At 42.7% G+C, this 14,936-nt stretch overlaps 1 protein-coding gene across 2 annotated transcripts in view; it reads left to right on the top strand.

The window, feature by feature from the left end:
- The window catches only part of LOC137017209 (interferon-induced very large GTPase 1-like), a 46,422-nt gene that overhangs the window by 3,737 nt on the left and 27,749 nt on the right, over positions 1-14,936 (top strand). The window contains exon 2 of one of the 2 annotated variants that reach the window (XM_067381210.1): positions 10,411-11,507. The exons of the other annotated variant lie outside the window; for it this stretch is intronic. Coding sequence (XP_067237311.1) covers positions 10,411-11,507 — 1,097 coding nt within the window. The remainder of the gene's footprint in view (positions 1-10,410; positions 11,508-14,936) is intronic. 2 annotated transcript variants of the gene reach the window in all.

Raw genomic sequence — 14,936 nt, forward strand, 5'->3', positions numbered from 1 at the left:
AGGTAACTCTAACCTCGAGGATCATATTCAGAACTTTTTGGATATAGCTAACTTATCTGATCTGCCGGACTGTGCCCTCATTGACTTTTTTTGTTATGGGTTAAACGAATCACTGAAGGGCTATTTAATCACCAACGGTCCCCGAGGATCATTCGTTGAACTTCTGGACTTTGCCCTGTTAACTGGTGGTTCACATTTTACTGTGGGTGTCGCGGAGGATTCCGACACCACAGAGAATCACGTAATGGCTGCCGCTCAGGGGAGCACTCACAAAATGGCGGCCACTACTACATCACATCACATCTTCACTGATCGCCCAGAACCATGTCCTGTCTTCGCTGATCACCCAGAGACAAGTCACGTCGCCACTGATCGCCCAGAGCAACGTCACGCCTTCGTTGATCGCCCAGAGCAATGTCACGTCGCCGCTGATCGCCCAGAGCAATGTCATGCCTTCGCAGATCGCCCAGAGCAACGTCACGCCTTCGCTGATCACCCAGAGCAATGTCACGTCGCCACTGATCGCCCAGAGCCACGTCACGTCTCTAGATCAGTCAGAGAACGGCAAGGATTACGTTCCAGTGTGGTTGACCCACCGCTGATTTCAGCGCGAGCGGCTGGCATTCCAAGGTATCAACCAGCCGCTTCGCACTCAAGCCCGGTGGCCGCTTCGTTCTCAAGTCAACTGGCCGCTTCGCTCTCAAGGCCAGTGGCCGCTTCGCACTCAAGCCAGCCGGTCGCTTCGTACTCAAGCCAGCCGGACGCTTCGCACGCAAGTTCGCCGGCGGCAGCGCTCTCAAGCTCGCCGGCGGCAACGCTCTCAAGCTCGCCGGCGGCAACGCTCTCAAGCTCGCCGGCGGCAACGCTCTCAAGCTCGCCGGCTGCAACGCTCTCAAGCTCGCCGGTTGCTATGGACTCATGTTCGCCGGTTGCAACGCACTCAAGCGCCCTGGACGCGATGGACAAAATGGCTGCTTTGCCAGTGCCCACGGGCAAGATGGCCGCCCCTTCGGTGTCTGTGGATGTAGGGGGCGTTCCAGCCATTGAGTCCGCTCCAGAACCCGCTTCAGCCAGTGAGTCTGCTCCTGAACCCGCTCCAACCGGTGAATCATCGACTCGTCCTCGGAAAAAGAGGAGGAGGAGGAGGAAGAAGGCGTCCTCCTCTCCTCAAGACGCCGATGCCCTTCAAGAGGCCGCTGTGGGCCTGGGGACCATTCCAGAGGTCTCTCCTGCTCCGCCCAAGCGTCTCGCCCTGCCGACGCCACCTGAGCTCCTCGCCCTGCCGGCGCCACCTGAGCTCCTCGCCCTGCCAGCGCCATCCACGCTTCTAGCCCTGCCAGCGCCATCCACGCTTCCAGCCCTGCCAGCGCCATCCACGCTTCCAGCCCTGCCAGCGCCACTCAAACACTTTGCCCTGCCGGAGCCACCCAAACTCCTTGCCCTTCGACCCGCTACTTACTCCGTTGATTTCCCCAAGAACTTTTTTGGGGGGGGCAGTATACCTAGGGGTGGGGAGCGTGTGGGTGGGGAGCGTGTGGGTGGGGACCCTGCCCAACCACTGCTGTCATGGCCATTCATGGACTGTAGGCCACTAGGGCCATGTATGGACTCTGACCTGCAGCCGCCTCACCTGCCGTGGCTGCCCAAGCCACCTGACCTGCCGTGGCTACCCAAGCCACCTGACCCGCCTGACCTGCCGTGGTTGCCCGAACCACCTGACCTGCCGTGGCTGCCCGTGCCACCTGACCCACCGTGGAGTTATGGCACTCCTGACCTGCACTGGCCGCCCATAGCTCCTGACCCGCCATGGTTACCCGTGGCGCCTGATCCACCGTGGCTACCCTGGAGCCTGCATTGGAGACCATGGTCCCGCGATAGCTCCAATGCACCCACCCTCCCTCCCTATTCGTGCCTTTTAAGTCGCGAGGACGCGCCTTCCGGAGGGGGGGCGTTATGTCACGATCACAGTCGGTTCCTGTTCACTCCGGACTCCATTTCCCATAATCCTCCCTGTCAATCACATGCACTCACTCCACCAATCACCTGTTGCCACATACACTTATGCACACTCCACACTAATCACCACACCCAGCTGATACGCATTACCTGGACTATAAAGGACTCACACACACACCACCTCACCGCGAAGTCTTGATTCCCCCTGTGACAATTCTAAGCGTTTATTATCCTGTCTGCCTGCTTGTTATCGTTCCTGCCTGTTTATCGTTATTGACCCGTTGCTGCCTGTCCTGATCATTGCCTGTTCCTTGACTACGACTCTGCCTGTTCCTCACTGTTCCTGTTTGTTCCTGCTTTGACCCTGCCTGTACGACCACTCTTATTATTAATAAAACGCTGCACTTGGATCCCTGCCTGTGAGTCTCCATTTGTTACAGTCACATTGTTCTTTTAACCTTTTACGTTTTTGTGCTCCACTATCATACTTTCTTTCTTTTTGTCGCTATGCCGTCTAGCAATAGCAGTGACGTAAATGAAAATGATTGATATGATTTGACCAGCAGCTAATTGGACAGATGTGACCCAAATGTCACATCTATCCAATCACCTGCTTATTATTATTTTTTAATGTTTCTTATGGGCCAATGAGTCTGGCCAATCTGGGGCCCCCTGCACCGGGCGCCTACGCTGCAGCCCAGGCAAGCCTGTGCATTAATCCGCACCTGCATGCATCAGGTCAGAGTTTACTCTTTCACAGTAAATCTGTTGGAGACTAATTATTTTCATTTTTAAAGTTTTAAATATGCTATTATTGTGCACCCATGGGCATGATGGTCTGAAAACAAGGTGTGTTCAGGTGCGTTGTTGGCGCGTTACTACACTATATTGCCAAAAGTATTGGGACACCACTCCAAATCATTTATTTCAGGTGTCTCAATCACTTCTATGGCCACAGGTGTATAAAATCAAGCACCTAGGCATGCAGACTCCTTCTACAAACATTTGTGGAAGAATTTGTCGCTTTCAGGAGCTCAGTGAATTCAAGTGTGGAAACGTGATAGGTTACCACCTGTGCAATAAGTCCTTTTGTGAAATTTCTTCACTATTAAATATTCCACGGTCAACTGTTAGTGGTATCATAACAAAGTGGAAGCCATTGGGAACAACAGCCACTCAGCCACAAAGTGGTAGGCCACGTAAAATCACAGAGTGGGGTCAGCGCATGCTGTGGTGCACAGTGAGCAGAAGTCGCCAACTTTCTGCAGAGTCAATAGCTACAGACCTCCAAACTTTGTGTGGCCTTAAGATTAGCTCAAGAACAGTGTGTAGAGAGCTTCATGGAATGGGTTTCCATGGCTGAGCAGCTGCATCCAAGCCTTACATCACCAAGTTAAATGCAAAGCGTCAGATGCAGTGGTGTAAAGCACGCCGCCACTGGACTCTAGAGCAGTGGAGACGTGTTCTCTGGAGTGACGAATCACAATTTCCTGTCTGGCAATCCGATGGTTGAGTCTGGGTTTGGGGGTTGCCAGGAGAATGGCACTTACCTGACTGTATTGTACCAAGTGTAAAGTTTGGTAGAGGGAGGATTATGGTGTGGGGTTGTTTTTCAGGGGTTTTGCTTGGCCCCTTAGTTCCAGTGAAAGGAACTCTTAATGCTTCAGAATACCAAGACATTTTGGACAAATTCATGCTCCCAACTTTGTGGGAATGGTTTGGGGATGGCCCCTTCCTGTTCCAACATGACTGTGCACCAGTGCACAAAGCAAGGTCCATAAAGACACGGATGAATGAGTTTGGTGTGGAGGAACTTGACTGGCCTGCACAGAATCCTGACCTCAATCCGGTAGAACACCTTTGGGATGAATTAGAGCGGAGACTGTGAGCTTGGCCTTCTTGCCAACATCACTTCTGACCTCACAAATGCACTTCTAGAAGAATGGTCAAAAATTCCCATAAACACACTCCTAAACCTTGGTGAAAGCCTTCCCAGAAGAGTTGAAGCTGTTATAGCTGCAAAGGGTGGGCCAACTCTATATTAAACTCTACGAATTAAGAATGGGATGTCATTAAATTTCATGTGCATGTGAAGGCAGGCATCCCAAAATTTTTGGCAATATAGTGCATTTTGAGGCAACTGAAATAGAATGCGCCATTGACCTACTGAAACCCGGTCTAAAGTCAATATTTGTTTTTTTATTTAAATAGCACGTTAGTAAAATGCATCTATATGTGGGTGCTCAACGCATGTACACTCTGTTTATTACACACACAGGTATGCGCAGCAGCACACAAACATGACAAAAAATTAAAATAAAAGAATTACATTGTAAAAGACTATTATTGTGTGCATTAAGATAAAAATGCTTTGGTGTAATCCAGCTTTTCCCGTAGATGGTCTTATAAATAGTGAATACACCATATAAATAGCGAATACGCCAAGGGAATGGGAGATGAGACTCTGGTTGGTTTATTGCATGTTACACCAAAAACACACCCATGACTCATTAAGAGAATAGAGACAACATTTTCAGATAAAGCATTTTTCCCATCCTTAAACTAACAAAAATGGATTCGGACATGCCCTAAGTGCACTTGTGTCATGTGCTTTAGACCATGTGCTTAGATCGTTAAAATCTTGACTTAAATGTTATTAAAATTGTTTCTAGCAATCTTAAATAGGAAAACTTTACTTACATTTTAATAGGAATGAATGAGGGGAAAAGGAGAGTTAACCTTAACTTTGTTAATTGGAATTATGCAGATAAACCCCGATAAACTACTAAAGTGATCGAATTCCTTAATTATACTGGCTATTAACCTATCAAAATGATCTAAATATAAAATAATGTCATCAGTGTTCAACGAAACCAAAACCAAAACATTGCAGAACTGCCCACATATAGTTCCACTCTTGCCTGTCAAAGGCTTTTTCTGCATCAAGTGAAAAAAAAAACAAAACAAAAAAAAAAAACGCATAAGGACTAGGAAGATAGTCCCTACCATATCCCATATTTCTAAATACAGTTCAAGAGGGAGGCCATCTAGGCCTCGTGACCTGCCCTTCTGGAGGCTTTTTAGTGCTTCATAGAGCTCCTCCAAACTTAACTCTCTGAGGTCTGAAAACGCGCTGGCGCGTTTTGCAGGGTTTTTTTCACATTGCAGCAAAACAGACTTAAAATACTCTGTCATTTTTTGTCATAGAGACATAAGTAATACATCAAAACTATAGAATATCTCCTTTTATTTGTATACACTCAGAGTAAAAACAAAATGTTGTGCTTTTTGTAAAATAAAGAAAACTAACATGATGCGTGATCTCTCGTCTCCCTCTGAACGAAGTCCAATCTAATAGTTCTCAGAAAATGAACTGTAACTTAGTGAATACTACTGACAAAAAATTACACTTATGTCTAAAGAAACGTTGAAATGTCAGGTTTTAAATCATGTAAGTCAAATCGAAAACAAACCTTCTGTGTTTATGTAATCTGTATGAAAAGAGAGCCATGTCAGAAGTCCGTGATTCAGCTCATTACCCACTAATGCGGCCACGCCCACGGAGCCAGTGCTATTCAGAGGCAAATTCAGAGGCAACACATGCATACATCGTCTCAATCGTGTATCTATTGTCTTGAAAAGTGTTTATCTGGATGTAAAAGCCATGGTTAGCGACCTCTGGAAGACATGCAGTTAGTTCCTGTTTTCTTTTCTTCTATAGATGAATTTTAGATGAGTTTTTGTTTCTTTAGCGCCCTCCGGCTGCAGTATGAATTGAAAAACACCATTCATGGAATAGCCTCTTCTTCTTTAGATGAATTTGTGGACTAAAAATGCACAGAGAGCGCCCTCCGGCTGCAGTATGAATTGAAAACACCAGCGCTCATAGAGATAACAATGAATATTAAATAAATATAACTCCTCTGTATAGAAAATTGTCATAATCATATGAGAATCCAATATTTCTCCAAACGTGCATGCTTTTAAACTAAAAGCCTATATTCAGACTCTTTGCATAACAGAAATACATTATATTTTAAAGTATAATATAAAACCATTATTTTATATTGTAATAATATTTTTCTGTATGTTTCATATACCATGATGAGCTTGAGACATCACAGAAGTTTTTTTTCACAGCCTACCTGACTGAAATGCCTCATTAATATGCAAGTCATTTCAGGTCATTACTATGCGATTCTTTTGTCTTCTCAGGTGAGAATGACCCATTATTCATGGTGATTCACGCCTCCACGCATACTGTGTTTCTTGGCAAAAAGTGTCTTACAAAAACTAAATCAATATATTGTTATAAATGAAAGAGTAGTCAGCATAATTTTTACATAATTTTGAAGCAAAAACTCTAGTCTACAACCTCCAATACCCAAAAGTCTTATGAACACAGATTTAATATACTTTTATTGGCCTTATTTCAGTGACTTAAGTTTTTTGTTTTTTCAATAACCATGCATAAACGTTATTCCTTCAAAAACACAAACATGTACATACATGTTCCTCACATATTATGGTAACCTAGTTTGTGCTGAATACAGTGTAATGACACTTGTGTCAATAATATGTTTATGAACAACTGAAAAAAGCACAAATGTCAGGGCATGTCAAAACTTCTCCAGGCCCCAAATCAGCCTCAGACTCCAGAGGGTTAAAGGGGCCTCCAAAGAGTCTTTATCTGTGGGATCTGAGACAGTTCTCTTTGCAAACTGACTCATCAAAATCGGTTTCGGCTTTGTACAGATGTGTGTAAAAACTTTTAAATATGTTGTTAATTATCATTGGATTTTTGGTAACCTGATTATCTGAAGATTTTATTGCGCTGATATATGCCTTAGACCAAAGGTGGGGAACATCCTGGAGGGCCATTGTTCTGCAGAGTTTAGCTCCAGCCCTAAATGAACATACCTGAAGCTAATCAAGGTCTTCAGAATTACCAAAGTTACAGGGTTGGAGCTAAACTCTGCATTGAGCCATCCAAGATCAATGTTCCCACCCCTGCCTTAGACTCACATTCCCTCAGCCAGAGACCAATAAGTGGCTAGGTCTCTCTGATTCAAAATAATATTTTTCTTAGTCCAATGAAAAATAAACTCTATCATTTTTATATTTCAAGGAAGACAATCGTGTAGCTTGTTGATCAGAAAAATTTTGTTTTGTGTAAACTGGCAGGTTTTCGCTTTGGCAAGAGTAGAAGAAAAAGATGTATTGAATCCTCGTATTGCATACTTTGTCAAATTAATGAATGTCTGATGAATTAGTCTTGATGTTTTAAGACGTCAACTAGGAGCCTTGGTCTTTATGTTGGAAAGGTGAAAATTACATAACACTGTAGAGTGTTCAGACAATAACATTTTATAATTTAATATAGAGATGGAAGTATGTCTATTAGAAAAACCGTGAAGCCCTTAGATGTAGTATTCTGGGTTCTCCATTCTGGGTTCAATCAATCTCCAGATTGATTATATTAAGTTCAGTGTTAAATTTATACAATAACTTAGAAGATGGGTTAGATGTAGTATCAGGGTGAGATTTATCAGTGAAGGATTTAAGACAGCATTAAAATCACAACCCATCACTAAAGGACAGTCAGTCTGCTCAAGTAATATATTGGAAATATTTGTGAAAAATGCACTGTCTGCCTCATTTGGGCATTAAATGGAGACCAGTGCCAACCTGTCATTATGTATTTTACAATGGATAAAAACAATTCTACCCTAATCATCATTCCCGGTGTGTTCAATAGTTAAATTTAACTTCCTATTGATTAGGATAAGCACCCCCTTAGTTTTATTAAGAGCACAAGAGAAGGCTGCCAGTTTATAATACTTGTTTTAAAAACATGCCACATCACATTGTTTTAAATGGGACTCTTGTATCAGGGCACAGGAAATCGATTTATGGTGCAAATATTCTAATATATGGGTATGTTTAAAAGGACAATTTTGGCCTTTCACATTCAGTGATAAGATATTCAGAATGTTGTATTTCTTACTTCCTTCGATTAATAACCAACTATGTAATAACATATCTCCAATGAAAGCTGATCAATAAACAGCCCTTACCTGCAGAATGTCCGGGGTAGATGATAAAACCAGTCGATCAGTAATTCCTAAAGAAGGTCCAGCCACACTCAGTTTGGATTCGAAATTGAAGCTCGTAAGGAATTAATATATATCTTATATATGGTATTTATATTCAGGTTTCAGATAAAAGGTTTATATAAAAAGAATTCACTCTGAGACTTGTTTAAAAAGAGTTTACAAATTACCAATTATATTGGTATCTTTTAATGACAAAGTTCAGAATAAAAATCTTCACATAAACAGAGGAGTTATGTCTTCACCAAACGGCGCACTTCTGGTTCCACACTTTATAATCATCATAAAGAGGAGGACCTTAATCGTCCCCTTATTTGGTATAAGAAAAGAAAACATACATTGTAAAAGGAAAATAGAAAAACTAGGCTATAGTAAAGATACACACATATGCCCCACAGTTTCCTGTTAACCTTTATAATCCTACAGTAAGCATAAGTAAAAGGTATAGATAACACCTTTCTTCTGCATTCAGCCATTAGCGGTTTTCACACCTTCTCAATCTTCAAAGCATGGAATATATATTGGTTGAAACAGGTGCAACGCATAGCATAGCGAGTGACCTTTATTCTACTAAACGGATAACCTTTTCAACATACGCATGGCCCCAATTTCCAAAACCACAAAAGGAAAACATTTGTTCACTTAGTCAGTCACAGGAGAATTTGCAGGCGCATTATTGGTAGATAATTTTGCTATTTCTCCAGTGAGCTGAACTAAATCATCATGAAAGTTTTCAAAGCAAAAGATTTTTTAATCAAAGAAATTAGTTTCACATTGATTCTTCACATTGTTGTGTAGGCATTCAAATCATTTCCTTGGCTGCAGAGCTGAGACATGCCCCCAAAAGACCAACTGAGCCATAAACATACTGATTGAACCTACTCTCAATTAGCCCAGAAAGAGAAAGGGAAAAAAACAAACAAACAAACAAACAAAAACATAATTTACTAGGCAGCAGATGAGCGTACAGGACAAGGGCAAGATTCCAAAAAGAAATTAACAAATGTCCATGGCCACTTTGTTATTGACCTCTTCAGGGAAGTTAGGATTACCACAAACCTCATCGTTAATTTCCCCTCATTGAGCTGAAGGGATGGAGATGGTAGTCGTTGCCTTCCAGCTGCTTTGTAGAGTTGCAGAATACATCTTCTGTGACAGTGAACTGACAAAATCCTCTGCTTTTTGAGGAGAGTCGAACATCATCTGCTCACCTTTGTGCCGTAGTTTAATTGCTGCAGGATAGGTAAGGAAGGGCTGGAGACACATCAATGAAATGTATTTTAACAATGATCAACTGTAAATTAAGTTCACAGCAAGCTAACTGTTGGAAAACAGTCATATATTAGCAAACCTGCTTCCAGTAGTTTACTGTAAAATTACTGTGAAGTCACATTGAACTTAATAGAAAATAAATGTGTAAATGTTGAACTGAAGTGTTATTTTTTGTTTTTACAGACACACATGGTGATATAGGGGATCTGTTTGTGTTTAATGTTCTTTTATGGCAGAATTGAAAGGGTTTCTGTTGTCTGAATTTTGTGAGATTACCATTGGGCTGGAGAGTAGAGCCTGTGCTTCAGTCCAGCAGAATAACAAGAAACACTGATGTTATGCTGCATGTTGCTTTCTATAAAACTGTGCACTGTAAAACCTTGCAGTGTTAAGTAAGTAATTAATAGCTTCACCTGCTTCACCCAAGTTCTGTTGTTTTTACAGTCTGGCAGCACAGCTGCACTAAATTAAAACTCACTACTTAATTCAAAACTTAATTCACTTCTTTTTTCATAAACTGACTGCCATACAATGGCCAATTGTCATTTTTAACTAATATGGTGTGCTAATAATGTGAGTATATTAAAACTGTGAACTTATGTCATTTCAATTGATTAAGAAAAATTCTTAAAGTACCAAATCAAAGAACATCTATTTAACTTGTTAATTAGCAAACAGCTTATCACTACATCAGCAATTCTGCATGACCATATTCTACATACCTTAATCCTACCCAATACCTAAACTTAAATGCTACAACATACTTACTACTTACTAACTATCAATAAGCAGTAAATCAGGAGTTTATTGAGGCAAAAGGCATAGTTAATTGTGAATATGCATACTGTAAGCTAAAGAAGAAGACCTGAGTCATCAAATAATGATAATTTAGCATCAAGCAACATCCCAGACAGCAAAATAGTGTGGCCCAGGATCTGGACAGACACTATGTTGTTGCCAGGGTAAGAAGTCAATCAAATTAGGAAAACATCAATATCTTATTCATAACAATATTTTAAGATGTTTTTCTGTGATGAAAAAAGTTTTCTTATTCCTATATTTATTGCAGGAGCAGACACAGCTATGGCAACATCTGCAAATGCAGCAGCAGGGGAAGAAAGGGCAAGTCTACAATCACCACTACCTGCAAAAACATGGAAACAAACACCAATAAAATTAACAGTAATAATGGCACTGACAGTTGCAGCAGTTGCAATAGTAGTAAGAACAGGAACAGGAACAACAGCAGTAACAGTTGCAGGAGCAGTTACAGGAGCAACAGCAGCAGCAGGACTATGCATTTTAAGATTACTATGGGAAGCAGAAGAAAGAGCAGTAGTAGCAGTAGTGGGATCAGCAGCAATAGCAGCTGTAGCAGGAGGCGTAGTAGGAACAGCAGCAGCAATATTGCAATCATTAGTAGGAGCACAATCGCAAAGAGGATCAGCAGTAACTGGAGCGATGGCAGGAGTAGTAGTAATAGTAATAGCAAGATCACAGTTACAATGGGCAATAAATATAACACAGTGGGCGACAGATAAAGTAAAGTGGGTGGTAGTTCTTGTAAAAAAAGTAAAAGCAGTAGTACAATGGGGTATAGAAGCAGCAAAAGTAGCATTAGCTGCTGCAACAGTAATCAGAAGATCTGGATTAGCAGCAACAGCGGTATGTAAAGGATCACAGGCAGGATTAGGAGCATCAGCAGCATCGGGATCAGTAGAAACAGGATCAGGAGCAGCAGGATCAGTAGAAACAGGATCAGGAGCAGCAGGATCAGTAGAAACAGGATCAGGAGCAGCAGGATCAGTAGGAACAGGATCAGTAGAAACAGGATCAGGAGCAACAGGATTAGGAGCAGCAGGATCAGTAGAAACAGGATCAGGAGCAGCAGGATCAGTAGAAACAGGATCAGGAGCAACAGGATCAGTAGAAACAGGATCAGGAGCAACAGGATCAGTAGAAACAGGATCAGGAGCAGCAGGATCAGTAGAAACAGGATCAGGAACAACAGACTCAGTAGAAACAGGATCAGGAGCAGCAGGATCAGTAGAAACAGAATCAGTAGCAGCAGGATCAGTAGGAACAGGATCAGTAGAAACAGGATCAGGAGCAGGAATTAATGGATTACAGCAGGAAGGACAATCACAGACACAAGCAACAGTGATGGTAAGATATTTTGGATTAACTGCTATATTGATTATGACCAGTGCTGGGCACCTTACTTTAAAAAAGTAATTAGTTATAGTTACTAGTTACTTCTCACAAATAATAACGGAGCTAGTAACTGAGTTACATCATTAGAAAAGTAACTAATTACCAGGGAAAGTAACTATTGCATTACTTTAAAAAAAAGTCAAATAACTTGAATGCCCCAAATAATAAATATAAGTCTAAGAATAAATTATTCTTGATCCGACTCGTGACTCATGATCCGCTCTTGCTTATGAAATTTCTCTGTGCTGTACAATACGTGTTGCCATTAAAGAAAATGTAGTTTCATATTTATCTTTAAATAGTCCTATGTTATGTTTTAAATTCATTGACTTGATTATGAAAGGTGAACAGCATGAGTAAGATGCATCATAAGATGTGCAATATATCGGGAGGCATGGAGTGGAGACATGATTTTAAATACTTCATTAAGTTTTGTTTCATAGAAAGCCTTTCTTTAAAGTGAATTTCGTTTTGTAAAAATTGTATCTTAATTTTAATCAATGTTTCATCAACCAATTGCTGTTACGAAGTGAGACTCAGGCAGGGGATCCAAGTGCAGCGTTTTATTAAATGTAAGCGTGGTCGTACAGGCAGGGTAAATCAGGAGCAAACAGGTACAGCAGAGGGTAGACAGAATCGTAATCCAGGTACAGGCAGAGGTCGGGACTGGCAGATATCACTCACAGGTCGGTACACAAAGCAAGGGTCAGGACAGGCAGCAATGGGTCGATAACGGGTAGCAGGCAGGAACAGTAACAACAGACAGACAGGGTATAAATGCTCGGAATTGTAACACAAGTGAAAACAAGACTTCGCGATTAGATGGTGTGAGTGAGAGTCCTTTTATAGTCCAGGTAACAAGCAGCAGCTGGGTGTGGTGATTAGTGAGGAGTGTGTGCATGGCTGTATCTGGCAACAGGTGATTGGTGTGGAGTGAACATGTGACTGACAGGGAGAATTGTGGGAAGTGTAGTCCGGGGAGTGACAGGAACAGACGGTGATCGTTACATAACGCCCCCCTCCCGGAAGGCGCATCCTCGCGACGTAGATGACACCAATAGGGAGGGGGGTGGGTGCATTGGAGCTCTAGTAGCGGACAGGAACGGAGTCTCCAATGCAGGTTCCAGGGCCGCCATGGCGGGTCAGGTGCTACGGGCAGCCATGGCGGGTCAGGTGCCACGGGCAGCCATGGTGAGTCCGGAGTGTCAGAAGGCCACGGGGGATCAGGTGGCTTGGGTAACCTCGGCAGGTCAGGTGACTTGAGCAACCACGGCAGGTCAGGCGGGTCAGGTGGCTCGGGCAGCCACAGCAGGTCAGGTGGTTTGGGTAACCACGGCAGGTCAGGTGGTTTGGTAACCACGGCAGGTCAGGTGGTTTTGGTAACCACGGCAGGTCAGGTGGCTCAGGTAACCATGGCAGGTTAGGGTCCATAAACGGCCATAATTGTTCAAAGGCCAATGACGGCAGTGGCCAAGCTCCCCACCCTCAGGTATACTGCCCCCCCCCAAAAAAGTTCTTGGGGATTTCAGCGGGGTCTGTTGCGCCCTCGTGGGCAAGGAGTTCGGGTGGTTCCGGCAGGGCCAGGCGTTCGGGTGGTGCCGGCAGGGCAAGATGCCTGGGCGGCGCTTGCAGGGCTAGGAGCTTGGATGGCGCTGGCAGGGCTAGGAGCTCAGGTGGCGCCGGCAGGGCCAGGAGCTTGGGTGGTGCTGGCAGGGCAAGGAGTTCAGATTGTGCTGGCAAGGCAAGGAATTCAGGTGGCACCGGCAGAGCGAGAAGCGCAGGTGACGCTGGCAGGGTGAGAAGCGCAGGTGGCGCCGGCAGGGCAAGAAGTGCAGGTGGTGTAGGAGACACCTCTGGAGTGGTCTCCAGACCCCCAGCGGCCTCTTGAAAGGCTTCTGAGCCTAGCTGAGTGGAAGAAGCCTTCTTCCTCCTCCTCCTCCTCTTCCGAGGGTGAGGCGACGATTCACCAGTTGGAGCGGGTTCAGAAGCAGACTCACTGGCTGAGGCGGGTTCTGGAGCGGACTCAATGGCTGGATCGCCCCCTACATCCTTAAGCAACGAAGGGGCGGCCATCTTGCTTGTGTGCGGGATGATGAGAGTCAGTAGTCAGATTATGACATTTACAAATAATCTTTAAAATGATTTAATTCCAAAATAAATCCTGAGTCTTTAAGTTGTAGTTTGTGGGACATTTCAAATAGAGAACAAGAAGAGTAATACATAAACACACTCTAAACAACTAGTTTACTTTCCATAGTCCTTATTTACGTTTGCGCATTGCTGCCACATACATAATACTTTTTCCACTCAATTGTGTCATAATAAAGAGATATTATGCTATTAAAATGACATATTTTCTCGTAAAAATGAGATATGATGTTAAAATGACATATTTTCTCGTAAAAAACGAGATATGTTGTTAAAACGACATCTTTTTCTTGTTAAAATGACATACTTCCTCATAATAACGAGATATGTCATTAAAACGACATATTTTGTACAAGATGTGCATGTTTACCTTTATCTGATCTATAATAGAGAATTTATAGCCTAAATCAGTGCCTTTATCACACTTCCGCGCTCGAAAAGCAAGCAAATATAGTGTAAAATACATGGATGAGCGAGTACAGCATTATCTGTATCTGTATCTGTATCTGTTAACCATATGAATTATCTGTATCTGTACTCTGAGTGGGTTGGGCCTAACCTGGAAGTGGGCGAGGCTTGTCTTGAAATGGGCGGGGCTTTAACCGGTATGTTATTTTAAGCATGCAATTAATATGGGTTGATCAGAAATTGTTATATTTATTGCTGATTAGAAAAATATTTACAGGACAGCACCAGGATTGAGCTTCAGATCAATGGTTTTGATCACGATAGCAAACAAACTATAGTACAGAACAAGTTTTGCTTGCAAAAAACTTGCTTACAAGTTTTTTACTTTACGCACTCAGTGCGTAAAGTAAAAAAAAAAACTGGTTAGAGCCAGCTGATGGTTAAAAAGAAAAAACTTAGATGACTGGCAGAGAGAGGAAGAGAGAGAGAGTGTGTGTAGCTTAATTAATTTGTAATATTTATAACACTAACTTTAACTTACTACCTTTATTTTTTTTATGAAATAAAGTGTCAGACACTCAGTGTGTGAAGTAAAAAAAACTGGTTAGAGCCAGCTGACTTTAAAAAAAAACAACTCTGATGACCGGCAGAGAGAGAGAGAGAGAGAGAGAGAGAGTGTGTGTGTGTATGTGTGAGTGTGTAGCTTAATAATTAATTTGTAATATTTATAACACTAGCTTACTACCTTTATGTTTTTATGAAATACAGCAAAAACATGTCAGACACTCAGTGTCTGGTTACTGGTTAGAGACAGCTGAAGGTTTA

The sequence above is a fragment of the Chanodichthys erythropterus genome, chromosome 3, assembly GCF_024489055.1.
Source record: "Chanodichthys erythropterus isolate Z2021 chromosome 3, ASM2448905v1, whole genome shotgun sequence".
Classification (NCBI taxonomy): Eukaryota; Metazoa; Chordata; class Actinopteri; order Cypriniformes; family Xenocyprididae; genus Chanodichthys; species Chanodichthys erythropterus.